A 21,646-nucleotide genomic window follows, 5' to 3' on the forward strand; every position below is an offset into this window, starting at 1 on the left:
TTTAAAAAAATTATTTGGGTTTATTTAAATTATAATGAACATGTGGAAAAGAAAAAATGGATAAACATGAGGGAGAAAATTCAGGGGAAATGTTTAAAAGGAAAAAAGACAGAAGTAAAGGAGAGAAGATAGATAGATAGATAGATAGATAGATAGATAGATAGATAGATAGATAGATAGATAGATAGATAGATAGATAGCATTTATTGTAATTGAACAGAATTCAACGAAATTTCCATTGCAGCTCCCGTGCAAAAGGTCAAATATATACAGTAAAAATAAGCAGACACACAATAATAATAATAACAATATATACAACTAAATTAACTAAAGGTACTCAACCATCCAAAGAAGTAGCAGCAGGTCCAATTATGGCAAAGTACAGATGATGTGACAGTGCAAAGTGCAGAACAATATGGCTGTGTGGGGGTGGGGGATATGTATGTGTGACTGCGAGGTTATGATATGTGTGGGAGGGGGGGGCGGCAGGGAGTAATGGCTCTGACGGCTGTGGGGAAGAAACTGTTTCTCAGTCTATTTGTTGTAGTCCGTATATTCCTGTACCGCTTGCCTGATGGCAGCGGCACAAACAGTCTGTGGCCCGGGTGGCTGGAATCCATGGCTATGGATCCAGCTCTCTTCTTGACCCGGTCTGTGTAGATGGAGTCCAGGTCTGGGAGGGGGCATCCCACAATGCCTTGTGCTGTTCTCACCACCCGTGTCAGTTGTTTCCTCTCCAGTGCTGTGCAGCTACCATACCAGAAAGCAAATAATCAGCAGGAGGAGGGATACGAATAGCAATGCAGAATAAGCACAGAAAGAAGTTTGCCTCTGAACCTACAGCAAGCGAAAAAACAAAGTTAAGACACGACATCAACAAACAACATGCATATAAAATAACATAAGTTATAACATCATTGGAAAATACACAGTATATGGTAATACAAGATGTTTTAAAGACATGATGTCATCCTTTGGGCTTTCCCAAACTGATTTAACTTCTGTGTACAAACTTCTGAATTTGAAGTAAGAAATAAAAAAGTCTCATTATTGCATTTAGGAAACAGAAGTAATTTTGGTAATCCTAACTGACCTAAAAAAGGGAAAAGTTTAGTCTCATTTAATGTCATAAAGCCAGAAAAAAACAGAGTATTCCTTCAGAGTGATTGTAGACGTCAGTTTTCATACCAACCTTCATTTGCAGAAGAAAGCTGGTGGACTTTTCAGCCAAAATTGCTCAACTCAGGACAAATGACCTTCTGAGCTCATGAGTTCACATGAAAAACAAGTTTCCCAAACAAAAACTGTCGCCAGTGGATTTTCACTTCCTACATTTCCATAATTTTCACTTCAATAATTCAGAGAGACAACAAACCATACCAGTAATGAACCCAGGCTGGTGGGTGTCTAAATGGTTTTATTGGTGAAATTTGTGGAACTACCTTTGACGATTAAGGACAAATGAAGTCCCGTTTTATTGTCCCCTCGCTTAGCCGGGGCTAAAGCAGCGAATCCACAGCAGCTGTGTAATATTTCTATTCTGTTTTATCTGCGACCTTATGTCTCTGCGCTGGCTCTTGATTATTCATGAAGCTGCCTCCCACTCGTCGTGCCGCTGAAGTTGTTTCACATGAGCAGCAGTGAAACACAACTAACTCACTGTCAGCAGATCAGTCCTGCTGATTTAAAAACAACTAGAGAAGGCGAGACTTCCCAACCTGTGCAGTTAAGATAGATCTATGGCTTAAACAAAACATGTTCATTACATTTTTTACACAAAATCCTTCTTGGATAATGAGACTGTAGCTTAGGGCCTCTTGTCAGCTGCTGCTGGCTACGTCCCCAACATTCATACTTGAAAACAGCTGCAAACAAATGTACAATTATACACCATAGAACTCTGAAAAGCAGAAGTAGAGCCTCCTGCACATCCAACAAGAACCCATCAAGTGGTTTCTGGATGGTACGTCAACAACTAAAACCAGCTTGGTGTTTTTTTTTTTGTAAGTGTTTGGACTGTTTTTAGAAGCAGTTGAGACCCAAATGGAAGTACGAAAACGTTGGTTACGTATAGTAACCCCAGATTTTATGAGTATAAGTGTGAATTTTGCACAATATGTCTCTTTTAAAGCAACCAAGCAAGTCTTGTAAAGCACACTGCACCGACTCTTTTCGCTCTACTTAAGGTTACTGCTACTCAAAGAAGCGGCCATTATAGGATCAAAATAAAAGCTGATTGGAGAGTGGCTAAGAAGCTCTGGGTCATTTGTGCACAAATGCTTGCTTAGCGTAGCATTGGTGACATGACGCTCATGCAAAATGTTAAAACAGAGCACCTCAGTTTGGATATTTAGTTATTAATCTCTGCAGATAATTAATTAGATGACAGAATACAAGCATAAAGCGCTTTTATGTATTTTTACACGAGTAAATCTAATTTAGAAACAAAGAAAAACACTCTGGAGGTGTGTCCTTAACACAACCATGACGTTAATGTTTCTTATCTCAACACGTCTGGGTTTATTCTGCACCTCAGTGCTTTGACACAGTTACCCAATTTCAAAATTAGCGCCAGAAAAAGGGGAAATGGAAACAAGTAAGAATGACATCTACAATGCCTCCATTTACACATGCAGACGAAAACAGCAGCATATTGTGGGAAAGCTGGTTAGAGCAAAACACCATGTGATAAAGACTCAGAATGACACATATAGGCATCCTTACAGCGGGCTGCAAAACTATCCACTCCTCTCGAACAATTTCACATTTTGTTACCCAAAAACTTCCAAATATTTTAGAGCAACATACATCTGTGCATAATTGTTAAGTTTACATCTGAAGTATGTAACTTATGAATATTTTTGAAAACAACTGAGTTGTTGTTTGTCCCGACGTTGAACCACTGCACACCCAACATGCAGTGCAGCTGCAGAGTTCAACCATTTGACCTCATTCAAACAAGCTTCTCACTATAACAAGTTTTGCTTGACGATAAATTATTCCAGAAGTCAATAAGTAATAATTATTCTTTTTTGAGACTATTTTCAAGTGATGTTTTTATAATAGTGAAATAATGCAAGTTCATCCTTCCAAAGATCAATAAACTTTAATTTCTTATGAACATTTAACTTTGGAGCTGGAAGACATTTTAAATATACAAAATAAATAAACAAAACAAGTAATAAAATGGATGATGAAGTCTGTGTAAACAAAATTATCCTGCAAATAAAGGGCTGGTTGAAAACAATGAACCAGGCGGCATCCTTTTGGTAGACAGAGAGAGACATGAGAGAAACACAATATCATGTCATCTGTCTGATATTTATCTAATAAGTTTCCTCTTCTTACTGTCAGCATGACTTTGGTGGATATTGTTTTGATGTTTGTGATCCCACATTAAAAAATAAACCACTAACTAATTAAATATGCATAACTGCAACTGCAGTTTTCTGTTTTCATGCTTTTGTACTGTAAAACAATGCATTAACTCTCGTTCTACTCATTTAAACCTTTACAGAAACCACTCCAGCACTTATCTGCATGCAGTCGGCTGTTTGTCCCACCCACACATCCCCAAGGTTCAAAACGAGCTGCGCTGCAAAGGAACACGGTCTTAAGGTGCAATTCATCACTTGGGTCTCCTCTTTAGTTTGCAGCCTGGAGCAGTTCTGACCTTTCACTAAGATGCATGCCTCTACTCTGAAACCACCATACACTAAAACACACAGCGCGTTCACAGCAGAGGAACAATGGACTCATCCTTGCATCTGATGTTAACAGGAATCTTTGACCTTTGTGTTCGAAACGCTAAATGCCTTCAGTTTTGCAGAAGATTTCAGCTGAAAAAACATTTCACTTTTGCAAAGCAGAAGCCAGACCAGAAATAGGTGCATTCAGTTTTTAGCTGAACAACAGAATCAACTAAAGTGAATGGAAAAATACATTATATAGTTGGCAAATGAGTTCCAGCTCTTTCTTCTCCTAATGGCAGTTATCTATCACGCCATTTCTTAGATTATTTTATGCAGATTTCTGTTTCGCTGAAGCCATTCTTGCTCATCCCATTTCTGTTTTGCCGAGTTGCAGTTCTCGAAGCCAGCAGTCAGACTCAGTTCCCATCAGCCTTCAGTTGTTTGATAACGTAATCAAGCTTCAAACCTCGACAGGCTTTTACTGCTTGTTTCAAAGTTTATAAAAAGCAGAAGCGCAATCAGCAAAGTGGGAAACCTTGACCCTGAAACAGATTAAGAACCTTGTGATGGGAAGTTTTCTTAAAGGGAAAGTATTGTGTGTTTTCCAGGCTCAATTCATAATAAAATAACTTTGCTTCCTTCAGATGTTAAAAAAAATGCTACATATATAAAAAATCATTTTACTTTGCAATTTGACGCCTTGAAATTGGCCTCCGTCTCTAAGAAGGTTCTGTTCTTTCCATCATTCTGCCATCAGCACATCATCACAACAATGATCCTCCATTATGCCATTTACAGTCGTTCTTAGGAGTGCTAATGAGCTCAGCAGATGCCCTGTTTCACCAGGTGTTTACTAATTGCTGCTGGCTAGTCTGAAGGAGCGGAGAGGAGGAATCACAGTGTAAATAGATGCACGTTGTGAGGGCAGCGTTTAGGCTGCCACTGAAGATTACAGGACTTCTCAAACCTGCATGAAAGAATCAAAGCAACACTCCAGGTATGTTTGTGATGAGGGAATAACTTTGTAACATGATGGAAAGCTCAAAAACATTGACTTTACAGGATAGGCTCTTCCTCCCTCCCCAAAATGAATTTTATCCAAAGGCAAACGTATGTTCTCACATGCACAAAGACGTTCATAACTAGCAGCTTATCAGAATACGTGATTGATAGGTTTACATGCAGATGTGGCTTCTGTGCTTTGCTACTTCTGTCAAATTGTTGTGTGAAGTTCCTACAGAGTTTTGTTTTGTTTCTGTGGCTTTTCTTCAGAGTTTTATTTATCTTTCAGGTCCAATTTGGTCACATATTCTGAACCAGAACTAGCAGCTGAAAATCTTACCAAGTGTTTTTGGTTTAGTTTCTAGTGGAAACATCTGAGTAAACATGAAATGAAACAAAACTGACTTTCAAGTAACTTTTCAGCAAGATATAGGAGCTTGTTTTAAATAAATAATTCCTTCATGCTGATCAAAAAAAGAAAGTACTAGCTCCCTTGGAAGATTATTTTGCTTATAACATGGAAAATATGTTCTGCTATAAATGAAAGAGAATATTCGATAATTTCACTGAACTCCAAAACAGAACCGCACGGCATTCTGGGAGATGTTGGCAGAGGAAAGGCTTTACCTGCGCAGCCATTCACTGCTAGCAAAGCAAAGTTATTGGAATCAACTAACTCACTCGCTCTTTGGTTACCTAGCAACTCACTCACGCTTTGTTTACCTAGCAACACTCTATTAAGCAACTTGCGCATTTTCAGTTTCAGGTTTTGCCGCCTTGCCTCATAACTGCTTAAAGTAAAAAAAAACAACGGCAAGGAATTGAAGTAGAAAATGACAAAAGCAACTTGAGGAAACTGTGGATAAAACAGTATTTCAGATATTTCAAACTAAAAACTAATTAATTTATCGATATTGTCTGATATGAAACTGCTATATCGTGATATGTTTCTCAGCAAATGTTTTAATAAAAGATTCCCCTGTTTTTAAACTAATGAGAGAGCAGGAAACCATATTTAGTTTAGCTTTATTTAATTTTTTCCTGGAGAATTAAATTGGAGGGTTGTTGTTACCATTTTTGTTTCTGTTTCTTTTTACTTACCTGAAGAATGAGAAAATAAACCTTAGTTTAAGTATTAAAAATAAATGAAATCCGTCATTAAATATAAATCATTTGATTGGTTGAATGGATCTTACATACATAATCTTCACATTTATTGGGACAGGTAGAGAATTCGTCCTGCAACATGTTAAGTATCTGCTACACATGAAGAGCATCTTGTTTCCACCGTACGCCATCAGAGAGAGCAATCTCTTGATGAACTAGTTCAGACAGCAACCCAGATACGGCGAGGAAGGAAAAGGAGCCAGAGAGAGAAACGAACGAAGAGAGACGAAACATTAAACGGCGAGAATGACGGGCAGAAATGATTGATGGCGGATAGAGTGAAGTCAGACGGGCTGGAAGGGAAGGAACAGGAACATGACAGACAGAGAGGAAAATGTAGAGTTTGTGAATTTATTTTATGACGATGGGCAGAAATAAATGGATCTATTAATGCAGAAAGCTTGTACTCTCATTGAGCTGAAAATGTAGGGATTTTTTACACAATGTAGACTTTGTGTCATCGCTGTCAAAATGAAGCTGAATCTTTGAGGAGGATGGATAACCTAGTTTTTAAAGAGACGGGAGGAAAACCATTAAGTGTTGCTTGACCTAATAACCGTTTTAGATACAAATTAACATAATTAAAAATATATGGTACTTCAGTCGATAAGGAAACAGTTATATTTATATTTATATCATACTCATTAAATGAAGTTAGAGAAAAAGAAACAAAGAAATAGGTTTAAGTGATTTTTTGTAGTGGAGCTTTAGTCACACAACTTAAAGAAAATAAATGTTTCCGTCTGTTGGACTGTAAACATAATTACAAACATCATGTGGTTTACATGTCAGACATGGAGACCCAGACCGACCGCCCTGAACCGATTATAGGAGGGGGAGCAGGGGATAGGAGGGGGCAGGTGGGGGCAGGTGGGAGCCATGGGGCGTTTCAGGCTTTTTTGCTAACTGGAGAGATTTATTGTGTTTTTAAGTTTGGATCAAAAATGTAAACCTCTGAAGCTCCTTTCCTTTCCTTTTTGTTTTTTCTCCCACTCATTACTTTTAGCTGGGTCATAGGAGCAGCTAGTTGCCCCTGGGTGGGGTAGAATAAACTAGTGAGCTGCCATATGTCAGCCTTGTGATCACAGTGACTAAGCTGCATAGTGAGGGAGTGGTTTTTATTTAATGAGCATGTTCTGAGAGCCGCGATGAAAGGGTCACAGGCTGGAGGAGCGTATATTTAAGCTGGTTATAGTCTCTGCGCCTCCTCCCTACAAGTTATTCTGTTGGTTTCTGTCTTGAGAATATTTTTATATTTCATGTTATGTTGACTTTATTGCCATTTTTGGAGCTACTCCAAACTTGTTTTCTTCAAATCTCACTGCCTGTTTTTACTCTTGATCCTACATCTGTGACTCTTTGAGTCCCCTCTGTTGGCTTTCCCTTTGTCTCATCCATTTCTTATTCAGCTTGCTTGAAGTTTAGATTTGATTCAAACTATTGGGGAATTGGGAAATAAGTTTTTACTTCTTCAGATTTAATAAGAACTGGCTTAACATAGTGCTTTGCCTTTGAACTTTTGCACATCTCGTCTCATCACAACCTCAAAGTTCACTGTATGTAATTGAGTTTTTATCTGAATGTTGTGGAAAAATACAGATAATGCATCAATAAAGCTTACAGGCAATGCATGAGCAGTATCAGTATGTAGAGAATGATTGGCCTCAAACGGTGGATCATTAACTAATTTTCAACTTTCAGGTAAATTATCAGGGAGTCTAAATTTAACACTTTGTAAAAATAACCTATCAGTTTCTCTGATTTAACTCTTTATAGGTTTATGTTTGAGTAAAACGAACATTGTTCTTTTATTCTATGAACTACTGACAACATGTCTCTGAAATTCCAAGCAAAAATTTATTTATTTGCAGAAAATGAGAAATGGTCAGAATAACGTAAAAGATTCAGAGCTTTCATATCTCAAATAATGCAAAGAAAACAAATTTATATTCATTTAGAAACAACAATACTAATGTTTTAACTCAGGAAGAGTTGAGAAATCAATATTTGTTGGAATAACCAGGAGGTTTTCAGTGACGTTCAGCACAGTGGGCTCTTAGTTTTGTATATTTTAGGTCAGTTTTTGTGGATCTCTAAATTCTGCATGAACGACCAACAAACAGAAATGCTTCATTGTAATGTGAAATAAAAGATTTGCAACATTTTAACATAAAAGTCTGAGAGGTTTTTCCAGTAAAATTGAATGTGTAGTGGCTGTGAAAATCAGTTTTCAAGTTTTGCCACAGATTCTCAGTTGGATTGAGGTTTGAACTTTGACTGGATCATTCTAACATGACTATGTTTTGTTTTTTTTATTAAACAACTTGGTCACGTTTGTATGACTCAAACACAGTCGGCTCTCAACCAAAAACGTTTTTGGTTTCACTTCTGCTAAATCTCTTTTCTCAAGAGCTGTGAAAGTTTTGTGATCCTTCGAAAACAGCAGGTTGATTTTATTACTATGAGCTTTAAAAATCAACTTGAAGAATCATTTTATTTCTCATATTGCATTTAGAAAGAGTCAATAGATTATCTTAAATTGCATATTTACTGAAGATAAAAAAGCATGTTAGTGACCTAAGATGTTAGTTTAAATAAGACAAGAAGAACTGAAGAAAACAGAAGTAAAAAGAAAACTACTTATAAAAAAGAAACTACATCTTAAAACTCAACGCTAGATAACAGATTTAAACCTTAATATGAATAAAAAATCCTCATTGTTTGTATTCAGTAGTTTCATGTATTACATCAAGACTCTTTGAAAAGAACTGAATCTTCAGAAGGCATTTCTGTCAAAGAACTGTTCAAATGATCCATTTTTTAAAATGCCATGTTTATAACAACATGGCATTTTTTCCTCATTGTAGTTTTCTATAAAATCAGAGACGTTTTTATGAGTGAAATTCACAAAAAAGTAAAAACATCTGCATAAAGCAAAATTAATATTTATTCAAAAGGTGAAACAGAACCACAGTATATATATTTTGTTTCATAAAAAGAAATTTAAAATTATAAATGTCAAATATCTATGTTATCTTTTACTGCAAATCGATACACTTTAGTGCTTACAATAGATGTCTGCTGCCATGACACGTCTTGCGTTGTATTTATTAAATTAAATTAATTATTAATTAATTAAATAATTAAACTAATGGAATTGAAAATAAAATAATAACGTTAATGTTAGGATCTAGGGTTGTTTGAGTTGGCTTTGGGTTTTGTTAATTTCGGTGTTCCTCTAATTTGATTAGATCAGTCTTGTTTCTGTTCAGTCCTCTGACTGATTCTAGTTTGTTCATTTCTTCTGACTAGTTATTCTTTGTTGCTCTAGTTTAATTATGCTACTTGCATCTAGTGTTAGATTTATTTCCCAGTTCCCTGTGTACACTAGCTCGCCCCCTGTGCCACTTTCCCTCTCTCTCTCTCCTCAACCTCCCCAGTACATACATATATATATATTTATATATATATATATATATACATATATATATATATATAAATACAACTCATTCTCAGTTACTCCTTGCTAGATCCTCCTGTTAAATCCTGCTATACCTTGATAGTGACCCCATTTTATCTTGTTGGCTTTTTGTTCTGGATTTCTGTTTTGGTTTGACTCTGGTTCCCTGTGATCCCTGCGTTTCTTGCTAACTTGTATAAGTTTTTTCATCATATTTTTTAATTAAAACTTTCAGCATGATCCATATTGCCAGCTGACCATGCGCAACCTCACACTTCATAACGGTGCAGCTTGTTATAAGTGTGTAAAGTCGTTAAAAACAAAGAATGGGTCTTGTTGCTAACTGACTTGATTCGTGTCGTTCAGGGTAAAGAGCCATTTAGAAGAATCTGATTGTTCACACTGCATTCAGCTTTTTTTTTTTTCCATTTTTTTCTCCGAAGAGTTTTTGCGGCGCTAGTGGCTCGTATTTTTTGTACAGTAGGCAGACAGGAAGGAGGGTGAGGAGAGGGGGGAAGACATGCGGCAAAGGTCGTCGGGACCGGGAGTTGAACCCGCAACGTCTGCGTCGAGGACTAAGGCCTCCAAACGTGGGGCGTGCTAACTCCCTGCGCCACCACAGCACGCCCCAACCACTGCATTCAGCTTTAACTCACAATAGTTTCTCTGTGTCTGCTTAAGTAGGGCCTCCCCGCAGCATGATGCTGTCATCACCATGAGCAGGTTGTTTCTCTCAGGCTTTACTTAATCACATCTGTTAAATAAAATCCTGATGTATTCCAGGAGAGGTTTTGGTCGGTTTGAGACAGGATGTGGCACAGATCAAGGAGTGTGAGTATTTGTAAGAGATCTTGGTGTTCAAAGAGGAAAAAGAAGAAACATTTGACACAGTGAGAGTGGCTGCAGCGGAGCCACACAGTCAGCATCCTGGCATTAAATTGAAAGGAACATTTTGAGGGGAAGCTGAGGAACACGGCTGCACTTGCACTCAAACAGCCACACACACACACACACACACACACACACGCCTGCACACACACACCAAGTGGTGGTTTGGAGACAGTGTGGGAGTGCATACGCCTCCGCTTCCCGAAATAACCCCCCAGATGAGGGGCAGGGAGGCAGGGTGAGGTTGGTGCAGGGAAATATAAATGGATGTTAATTGTATGGCTCTCAAACCCAGCCGACGGACTTACAAGCAACCAGTCACAGTCTGAAATGTTAAGGTCTTTCTCTCCTGCTCACACACCCCATCATGGCTGACAGCTCTGGAGCCAGTGTGCGCACACATCAGATTAACATGGATAATAATTTTACGGCTCTGGAATGAAGTTGAAATCCAACCAGAACTCTCATGTAATATTTTCCTTTAATCCTTCCAAGAATAGAGTGCAGAAAAGGGCACAGGAACGATAATTTCCTAAAGCTTCCTCCATTAGAGTGAGAGAAGATGACTCTGCAGACTTTCCTGGGCTCAGAGACTCACATTAGTTCTGTTTGGATGAATCCACTGCATCACAGTGGCGCAAACACAACTTGTTTCTCCTCTCCAAGTGTCAATTAAATACTTAGAAAAGAAAAATAGACTAATTTAGTCTCAAGCCTCCCAGCAGAAAGAGCAGCAACATTGAGGGTTAGAAGAGAAGCAGGAGAGGCTCTAAATATAAATGGTAGATAATTACACACTTGAATTTTCCACCTTTGATGTGCGGAAAGAAAGCAAAGAGGAGAAAGCTCTGTAAGATTACCAGTTTGCACACTACAAATACGCTCTGCAGTAGCATTTTGCTTTAGTAGGTTGTGTACATTTATATTTTTTTAATGCATGTCTTGCTAATAATTTTATTTTATAACTTAATAAACCTAGACGGAAGATGTAGACCAGGATTACCAGGAAGAAACTGAGACATCTGCTCAGTTTCTACTCAAACATCTCCACCTGCTGGTCAGCTAGATTTTTGTCTCCTCTCAGCCTGTTTACGGTTATCGCCAGTTAAGTGGGGAAAAATGAACAAGTGCAGGCACTGACCTTAATATTATACAAATATGGGGAATAAATATTAGTAATATATTTTTTTTACATAAATCTATGTATGGATTTGTAGATCAGTAGTTTTATGTACAGAAATTACAAGAATAAAAGACCAAAGTTCTAAATCAAATCGTGATTATACTAACTTCAGCCCTGTTATGTTTCAGGAGATTATATTTGATAACCTCCTAATGAAATAAAAGTAAAATTAAATAAATAAAAACATGTTACTTCCCATTTTTACATTTATTTAGCCCCTATTAAAACTGTGGTGTCCAAAATGTGGTCTAGGGGCAATTTATGCCCCCTGGAATGATTTTGCATGGCCATAAACCTCGATTTAAGCATGACTTTCTAATTTATTTAGCCAATTATGCAAATTAATGCAGATAAAAACGTTAGGGTGCAATTTCTATTGACACAGGCATGTTAAAATATTCTTGAAACAAAAAAACTTTAGGTGAAATGAAAAATATTAATTAAATTTGATTGTAAACAAAACCACAAACATCCAGTGAGGACTTATTTAATTGTAACTAAACAAACAGTAAGCATGTCCTGTTCTTGTTTCTGAAAATCTAGACAGAGGTCATCTACCTGAAATTTTATTTTATCCTTTTTTTTCTTAAGCCACGAATGTCATGTCTCAAATATTCAATGATTGATTCTTGCTCATTTAATTAAAATATTGTTTGTGATTTATTAATAAGCAAATAAGAAGAAAAGAAAATATATATATATATATATATATTTGCAATTTTAGTTGAAAAAGATATACAAAATACAAACATGTGAAACTTAAAACTGGTGACAGTCTGGACACCCCGGTATTAAACCAAATGTAAGATGCGCACCTACCTCTTACATTACGGTAAACCGAAGAGACAAACAAGTCCCGGTTCGCAACAGTGACGTCAGCACGCCGCGAAGTGGCTCTGACGCGCGGCGATTGGGTGAGCCAGGAGCTAAAGTGTGTTACAGAGTAAAAAACGAGACGCGGATGAGAACAACAACAGCTGCCGCCCCAGGAAGCCAGCTAAAGTCACAGTCTCACTCCTCGGGCTCATGCTGTAGAGACTTCGGGTAAGGAAACCCGCCTCATGAAGCGTTTTTAAAAGCCGTAGTTAGCGGAGACTGGCCGCAGCAGCTTCCGCCCTGTACGAAGTTTCTTTTGTCTTCCTCCGACAACAACAACAAAACAAGACAGGCAGTGTTCAGACCGATGAACACGGTTTGCTGCCTCTGTTAATAAATGTGTAACAGCAAGTCATCAATAATATAACTTATTAAAGCGTCTTGGGAAAGAAAAGTGTTTGTTTTTGTGCGGCTATTTCTTGGAAATACCTTTGGACCAGTTTATGGGGGTCAGTGCAGCGAGGCTGATAGCAGCTGGGTGTGTTAACACAGGTGGTTCCTTCACAGAAACTCCCACTAATGGTCCATCTTATAGGTTCTGGATGGTTAGATAGTAATATGTGAAGCAGCAACATTATTATTGGGATACATTTGGAGTAAATGTTGCTTTATCAGGCTCGTCTCTGAGGAGAAGTTCACCCACACAGGTCAAAAATAGAATAATGTGAGTATTAACTTAGTTTAGCTCAGCTCAGTTTATTTATTCATAATCAATTCGCAATGAAAAAGAAATGAAAATTAATTATCAGTTGCATAGCAATTCAAATTTCAGGTTAAAATTGAATTCCTGCCCCACAATTTATCCTAATTATAATGCCCTATTCAGATTAAGTCGCAAACAGTCCAAATTGTAACACAGTGCATTCAAAGTCTGTTGCCTTTTTAATGCAAAATGTAAAAGGTTAAGTGTCTAAGAATTCTTTAAACAGTAAAAAGTGCTGAGTCTGGAGTACTTTCTATATGAAAGACACATCACTGGCTTTGCTAATGCAATATAGCCAAACAAAAACATTTTGAATCATCGACGAGAAGGGAAGTGTTTAATTTAAAAACACTCTAATGTACTTTCAGTTGGAAAGATTTTTCACTGGCCTTGTTTGGAAAATAAACACAGCTAAACAAACAGTGTGCCATCAGGATATTCAGTGGGAAAGAAAATAATAGTACACATAGCTCTGTAAGAAAACCCGGCTAACCGTAGGATCACTGAACCAGGAGTACTTTCTATTGCAAAGTAATTTTTCTCTGATGGCTCCACCTGTGCCTTCATCCTGGAAAGAAAGTCTGCTAAAACACATATGTGGTGTATATGAGGAGGAATAAGAAAGCATTTATGTATGGTCAGTGGCAGCAATGTTTCTGTGTTTATTGTTTGAAATGAAATTATTGGGGAAAATAAAGATCGAGAACTTGAGTGGAAACAGAGATGCTACGTAAACATTCTTTGTCCTCATCAAAATAAGAGCATAAATATAAATATCTAACTACTATCTAACTATTCTCACTGATTGATAACCAATGCTTCAATGCAGATGTTGAGCTTTATTCGACTGAAAGTCTACAAAACAATCAAATAAATTAGTGCTGTAGAATTTAGCAGAAAATAATAATTTAGGTGTGTTGAACATTAAATTGCTAACCAAAAATTAGCTCTATTAACAATGCAATTCCTTTTCCATTTAATGCATTCGAACTTTAAAGAAGCATATATAGAGCAAAGTGTGTACCTTGTTTCTAAAAGCTGTCAAAAGTATTAATTAATTTGTACATGCAACTTTCCTCCTATTATGCTAGCTCAGTGTCTGATACTTTCAGGTGGGAATCCAATCATCAGGGTTGGCTTCTTGGTATTTTTTCAACTGAGAAATCAAAAAATGTGACTCCCCAGGACATAATGGAGTCTAATCAATCTTACACTTTCATTTCTCGCTGTCTTAATCTCTTAAATTTGTCTTTTGGTCTCCAGATGTTACGATGGACACAAAATTTACAATTTCAGACGGTGAGTCGGACCCATCGGAAGACGTAGAGGAAAGAGGAGACTTGCAGCTAATGCAAGAAAAGGAGAAGCCGCTCAGTCAACGCCACACCCTCACGCTTCCTGAGCTCCGATCTACAAGTAGGCAGACAGAGACGATTATGGGAACTGTGGAGTGGGTGTTGAGGCTATAAAATGGGTGAATGTTAAGGTAAAATATAGAAAGAAAATGGTCCATGCAGGAAATTTGCAATTACATTTGCAACTGCAAGCTTTCACATCAGTCTCTAAACTCTAGTTTTTATGCTAGAATGTCTCTTATTTTGAAGAAATCTTAAAAAATAAGTGAAATTCTTTGAGAAAAAAATATATTTTCTGGGTATTTTTATGCAGTTTCTCACCAAGCAGCCCTGAATTAATTGTGTGAAGTTGAACCTTCAACTACTGATCATTACATTCACACTTCATGCGAGGCAAACAAAGAAAGTATCTCAATGTTTTCTTTCACAAACGCTACTGAACTTGTTTTTCCACCGTAGCAAAAATATCAGGGATGCTTGGATCTCTTATCTCCAAGATTTCAATCTGTTGTTTTGTCTTCTGCCCCAATTAGCAGAACCCGAGCAGAAGAAAGGAAAACATTATACACATTCCAAGTAAAAACCCTGAGAGCCATTTGTCCTTTATCCTCTCGTTAGCAGGTCGGGTGAGACTGAACTCGGAGTCCATCGCTTCCACCATCTCCAGAGAGGTGGAGCTGCAGGCCAGGGGGGAAGAGGAGGTCGGGACCCCCACTGAGGGCTTTCCATTCAGGGGCCGATCTTTATCAGCTCCTCCCTCCCTGTGGGCTGCCAAGAAGTACGGCCGGCAGCTTCGGAGGATGAGCGATGAGTTTGTCAACCTGCTTGATAAAGGGGTGAGGATCAGGAATCTCTGAACTTTATTGATGTTAAAAAGCTCAAAGTGTAACTAACCCGTCTGTGAAAGCATAAGCCCCGCCCCCTACCCAATTTAGAACAAATCCACTGAAGTGGGCGGAGCCAAGAGACACTGAGGGGCTCAGCAAAGTGAGGGGATGAGTGGAGGGGCTTAAGCGAGGCTCTGGTCAGGAAGAAATAAGCAGCTACCAATTTATCCACTTTGTCACCCTAACTAGCAACTTTTCAGACCAATCTAGTGACTCTTTTTGTTTTATTTAAAGTGTAACTAATCCCCAAATAAACTTTTTTTTGTTAATAAACTGTTTAGATAGGTTATTTAGGGGTCTATCTATATTTTTCTGTGCCAATTTTGACATTTTTGTGTAAATTTGTTTAGTTCTGCATTATTTTGCCTAAAGCCGTCTCAGTGTTGGCCTCCTTCAGTCAAACGGTGCCTAAGCAGTAGGATTCTCCTATTTGTTTGAAACGGTATGCCGTTACGTCATACAGTATTGGGTTTGGTTGTAAAACTATCTAACTCAGACACGCAGCCCCTGTAGTGAGTCGAGTTGGAATAGCGAGCTGAGCTTGGAGAGCTTTGATTGATAGTTTCTCAGTTTTACAAATGTGTGATTTATTTGCAATATGAGTAGATTAGGTCTGCTCTGCTCTGACTGTAGGTGTAGGGATGCTGTTGAACGACTGTGTCAGATTGGCTGCAGTGCTGAGGAAGCAGGAGAGGCTAATGGCAGCTAATGGCCGTTCTCGCTGCTCGCTCTGGACAGACAGACAGTCTGCCTGCTGATTGTTGTAGTCATAAAATATCCAACAACACAGAAAAAGTCTCTAGATCAGTAGTTTAAATTTTGATAAAAAGTAAATAATATAGTGACAAAGTGGATAAATTGACATCAGTTGACCTGCTCATCCCCACACTTGACCACGCCCCCCTGTGTATCCTGACCCCGCCCACTGCGTCAGGGGGCGGGGTTATGCTTTCACAGACAGCTTAGCGACTTTTCCACCAACTAACAAAGTCATTCTTTGTTTACCTAGCAACAACCCACTCACCCTTCGGTTACCTAGCAACGATCTGCTGAGTAACTGACGCAGCTGCAGTTTAAGGTTTTGAAACTGTTCCTCATAACTGCTAAAAAATGAACAAACAACAGCATGGAGTGAAAACTGTGGATAAAACAGGAAATGTTCCACAAGTTTTGAATTATTTCAGATATTTAAAATAAACAAATGAACAATTATTGACGTTGACTGATATGAACCGCTTATGATAACGTTTTCAGCCGAATCTACCAGCCCTAAACTTAGATACGCTTTCAGTCAATGCTCGTTATTCCTACTCCTGATTCGCCATGGGGCCCGTGTCTCTTGCCTTCTTTCAACCCAAAGTGGGCAGCACTGAGACCGTTTCAGGCAAATTATTGAAGAGTTTAACAAATTTACACCGAAATGTAAAAATTTGCACAGAAAAATAAAGACAGCACCTTTAAAAACCAATTTGTGCAGCTTATCTACAAAAAACAGTTGCTTTGGAGTTTAGTTACTACTTCAATATGGTAATCGTTTTATGTTTCTGCTTTTGTGTCACCTAGGAAATGAGGAATGTGAGCAGTGATGGGTCGAACAGACCGATTCACCACTCCAGGAGCTGGTGGAGCTACCTCTTCAGTCACCAGGAGACAGAGGGAGAGAACAACCACCACGAAAACCACGCCTCCCGCACCGAGTAGACCCTCAGAGAGGAGCGCAAGAGTTGATCGAGGTTTTTATGGTGGGAAGAAAAACCACTGAACAACCTGTGACTGGAAAAAAGGTTTCCAGGTTTAAGGACTTGGTTAAATAGATCATTTATAGGTTTTGTTTTTATGTCTTTGCTATACACATTAGATTTTTTTATTACGTGTTAGCTGTAATTTAGTAATGTTAGGCTGTCCATTGTGTCATAGGAAAAGTAAGTCAAAATACAGCGAAAGTGAGATGATATCTTAAAAGTTTATATAGACTTGCAATTAGTGGATGGAAGAAGTTGGTATTTTACATTGGAGTTTATTTTATTGCACCAGAATCTACAAATGAACCAATTTGGATTTTTGTTTTGGTCTCATTACACATGGGAAACGGCTCAGTTTGCTACTTCTCCATACACCCCAATGTTACACCCATCTTCAGGGTTGCTGGATATCAGGAAAATGCAGTTGCAATATTGTTGCTGAATACTGATTGCAAATAACTCATTATTTTTCATTTTGTTTTGTTTTCCATCGTCGTCATCTTGTCCTCACTTCTCTCCCGGAGCTTTAGCATCTTGGTCAATACAATCTAGATCTAGATGGTCAAATATATTATCGACAATTAAAGTCTGAATGATTGATTCTCATAATTTATCTCTATAGGCTTTATAAATTGGGATGCCTGTTCTGATTTGGTACTTGAATGTACTTATGCTTTACATATCAGTCAATTTCCATTCATAATATTATACTTTTATAAGTTATGAAAATAAATGTTCACAAGAATACATAAATTTAACTTAAAATTGGGTACCATCTTTCTATAGATTTGATATTACACCTCTATTTCCATCGGTTATGACTCATTTCTGCCTGCTATTTTATTTCGATCTTATTCATTGTCTTCTCACAGTAGAGGAGAAATTTTGTTTCAATCAACTGCAAGATTGGACAAAGAAACTCAAAGACATGTACAAACAGTTCAGAGGCAAACTGCTTTTTCTGGGAGAAGAGGTAGAAAACTGCAAAGGTATGAAGTGGTTATAGGGCATATATCATCATTTTTACATCTTATTTTTATAATTATGTTCTGATGTTTGGACTGGTTCTTAAATACACAAGTCAAGGTTTGCCTAAGAAAAACAGCAATGGAAAGTCTGCAGCTGTAATTTAAGTCAAGATTTTTGTAGCGATTTATTCAATTAGAAAGAAGAAATCAGGAAAAAAGTTCCCTTCAGGCAGTGGATTTGAGACTCAACAGACCGGCACCCAACCTATGGATTTAAAAGCTCTCTGTGGTCGACCAAAAAATCTGTCATTTGGAGGAAAATTCTGGAAAAACCAGAATATTTTAAATTAGGGAGCCATGCAGTGATTATGTGTCTCATTTTCCTCCACATAAGTGTGTTTTACTCATAAAGGTTTAACTACATGATGGTAACATACTGTAGCTGTCCAAACCTTATTCTGAGGACTTCTTTAGGAAAACCACTCAAAACCACTTTTGTCTATCTACAGTTGGTTTCTCCATTAAAAGTCACTTCAAGCTAATGCTTCCCATGTCGGTTCCTTATCCCGGCAAACTTTATGCTCACAAACAACAGCTACAGCCACTTCAATGGTCAGGCTGTTGACTACCTGTCATGGCGTTAACCGTGTTGCATACTCGCCTTTCAGATCCGTTTAATATAATCAGATGAAGTATCTTTTTTTGGTCAAGAAAACAATCCGTCCTGGTAGAAATCTCTAGACTGTTTCATTGCAGACATATCTATATATGGTAGTGCCTTCCTGTTTTTGCGAGCTTGACTCAAGGCTTTTGTTCTTCTTTCTGAAAAGTGTGGTTTACAGATTACTTACTAAACGTAACTGGAAAAACAGATGGAAATTTCTTTACATTTCAAGATTTGAAGGTTTTAATGTCCAATATGATGATAAATGCCCTTTAAGGAGTTAAAACAAACCCTGTTTCTTCACAGTTTTGTCATGATTTTTAATGTAATCGGTGAACCTTTAATGTTTTTTTGGTTTTTTTATACAAACTTCTCGTTCCACTGCTTGCAAGCCTTTTCTATGTTAAACAATCGTGCTTGACTATCAGAAAACTGCTTTATTAGAACAAATTTATCAAAAGAGCAACAATCTTGTTAGTGGGACAATCTGTGACGATGCACAAATATTATAAAACTTCAGGGTTTAGATTGTAGCCGGTGACATTAAAGCCTAAATATAAAAGCACAAAACAAGCCTATCTTTTTAAAGACTTTGACAAGCAAAAAAATTAAAAAACAAACATGGAAAAAAAAAAGATTTTTAGCTGTAAATATGTTGTAAATATTTATTCAAATGACTTTGGTGGAGGTTTTAAATACAAATGGATTAACCAGAAGTTTATTTACGAGGTTTCCCAGCTGTTCAGTAAGCAATAGGCTTTGCACAATCCACGGCTGTTGTGATAAATGTTACTGTTTTAAATGAATCGACTGCTGCAAGCCTCAACAAATGGCAGGATGAGTTCTCATTTTGTCTTATTTAAAGACGAGATGCTTTTTGTATCCAAACTTTCCGCAGACTTTGTTCAGAAAAGTCACTTTGTACTCTTGTTTTTATAAAAATTGTTAAATTTCATCAGCATCGACGTGTGGATAAAACTTCTCACTGGAATAACTTGTATTGTACTCTGATTTATGAGCAATTCTTGGCACATATTTAAACATTTCTGGATATCATTATTGCCTCATATAAAAATCAGCCTTTCATACACAGTTTGGTTTAAAAAAAAAAGCAAGGCTTGTCTAATATGTGATTATTAACAATGGTGATAAGTTCGTTCTGCTTGTGTCTTATCGTCTTCCTCTCGGCTTGTAGGGTTGAGTTGTGAAGTGCTCTGGTTTGTCTATAATAACATTTATGGCTCTGGTTCGGTCTTCTATAGCTTTTTCATTTTTATTTTTGCTTATGTATGCATTTTAATCTGAGAACTCCAGACAATCTGAACGGTGCCACAGAGACTGAACCAACGACTGTTTAAAAACGATTGATGACTACTGTTGGATCCCATTTCTTTTACTTTAATTTCATCACTTAGGAAAGCTTTACGTCTCAATAGTTGGACATTTACTTGAACTCTGATGTGGAAGCGGGATTAGATCCGAACCGAAGCTGAGCTGGGATTTAAGTGCTTAGTTATTAAACGACCTGCCTTGAACGTTTTTGTTACCAGTGAATCGACAACACGGAGCCGGCCTTGAACTTTTTTCCCCAGTCAGAGCCTTAAACGACACATTCGCTGTCCCCATTTAGCGCTCCAGAAATAGCACAGTAGGTTTAGACGGATGTGAGCTCTCTGTCCAGAACTGAGAAGAGACATTTCAGATTCTGACAGACCGTATCCGTAGAGTAAAAAAAAAAAAAAAACTCGCATGGCCACCAGGAGTTTTGCATACGATGTTAGCATTACTTGAATCTACAGATGTGTGCAAAGAAAACTGAATTTTATCTGATTTTTCTTTTCTATTCTTTTTTCAGTTTTTAATTACTTTTTGTAAATGTATTTTCTCTACAGCTGTGAAAATTGATATATGCTGTCATGAATAAATGATTTTAAGATTGACTGAAGTCGTCTTAGTTTCTGTTGTTTAGTAAAAAGACGATGCTTTGAAAACTGTAAAGATGAACAGTGCAAAAAAAGTATTTTTGTCTAATTTCTAGGTACACTTGAAATTATAAAAAACTAACTGATTAGTAACTTTTTAGCAATATATAATAGCATGTTTTAAGTAAATAATTCCTTAATATTGATGAAAAAGTACTAGTTCTACTGACAGATTATTTTATTTAACAAGACATTTTCCCCATTTTTAAGTAAAATAATCTGCCAATGGAACTAGTATTATTTTCCTCAATATTAAGAAATTGTTTACTTAAAACACGATCCTGTCTTGCTAAAAAGTTACTAACAAGTTTTATCTTAATTCAAGGGAACCTATATATTTACACTAGAAGCTAAACAAAAAACATTTGATAACATTTTGTGTTTTTGCAGTGAATTAAGTTTATTGCAGAGTCTAAACTTAAAAAGTATGGGTTAACTTTTAATTTTTAGTTTCAGGTAAATTTAGATTTTAAAAGATGCCTCGAGTTTCCTTGTTTTACATTTTTTATTTTTTAATTTGCGTGTCCTGCCTGGCAGTCTGACAGAATTGTTGTCTGAAATGTGAAGAAGGAGTGTAACAGGATTACCGTCACAAGAGAAGCATTACAGCTTTTTCTGAACCGTGTTTTCCGGACAATAAGTTGCTACTTTTTTCCCCCATGGTTTGAACGCCGCATAAAGAGCGTAGTACGGGCTCAAGAGCGAAACGCGACAACGAAAAAGAGACTGAAGTGCGACGCTGTTCAATTCTGACACTGAAGAAGACGACTTTAGTCGCAGGAGTTAGATGAAGACTATAAGTTTTCCTGGTAAGCTACTGTATTTTTCTTTTAAGCAGCTGTCTTACAGGTTACTGTTTGAAAAAACATTTATGGTACATATTTGTGTATGTTACTGGTATTTCATTAGAAGTAGAAAAAGTGAAAATATCTTGTTTCAACATGGCTACCAGTGGCTAATGGACAAGTGCTGCCATATATGTGTTGGTTTTAATGTAAAATATGATGTGGAACATCTGGTTTCATAGTGAGGTTAAGTTGCACACAGGTGATTTTTATTAATTAGAAAACTTCTGAA

The 21,646-nt window shown here is 37.3% G+C and overlaps 1 protein-coding gene across 2 annotated transcripts; it reads left to right on the forward strand.

Annotated features, from left to right (window-relative positions):
• Positions 1 to 12,275: 12,275 nt before the first annotated feature.
• badb (BCL2 associated agonist of cell death b) lies at positions 12,276 to 20,527 on the forward strand. 2 transcript variants are annotated; one of them, XM_028038608.1, is made up of 4 exons: positions 12,276 to 12,436; positions 14,235 to 14,387; positions 14,945 to 15,162; positions 16,777 to 20,527. In XM_028038608.1, the coding sequence occupies exons 2-4, from the start codon at positions 14,243 to 14,245 to the stop codon at positions 16,912 to 16,914; spliced, it is 501 nt and encodes a 166-aa protein (XP_027894409.1). In that variant the 5' UTR covers positions 12,276 to 12,436; positions 14,235 to 14,242; the 3' UTR covers positions 16,915 to 20,527. The 2 variants fall into 2 exon arrangements, with proteins under 2 accessions (XP_027894409.1, XP_027894410.1); XM_028038609.1 differs by having other exon boundaries at positions 14,948 to 15,162.
• The last annotated feature ends 1,119 nt before the right edge of the window (positions 20,528 to 21,646 follow it).

Source organism: Xiphophorus couchianus, chromosome 14, assembly GCF_001444195.1.
Source record: "Xiphophorus couchianus chromosome 14, X_couchianus-1.0, whole genome shotgun sequence".
Lineage (NCBI taxonomy): Eukaryota > Metazoa > Chordata > Actinopteri > Cyprinodontiformes > Poeciliidae > Xiphophorus > Xiphophorus couchianus.

Excerpts from the sequence above, each read along its gene's own strand:
- badb (XM_028038608.1), top strand. The coding sequence starts at position 14,243 with ATGGACACAAAATTTACAATTTCAGACGGTGAGTCGGACCCATCGGAA. Across the intron at positions 14,388-14,944 it reads TCCTGAGCTCCGATCTACAA|CAGGTCGGGTGAGACTGAAC; the intron begins GTAGGCAGACAG and ends TCCTCTCGTTAG. Across the intron at positions 15,163-16,776 it reads TCAACCTGCTTGATAAAGGG|GAAATGAGGAATGTGAGCAG; the intron begins GTGAGGATCAGG and ends TGTGTCACCTAG.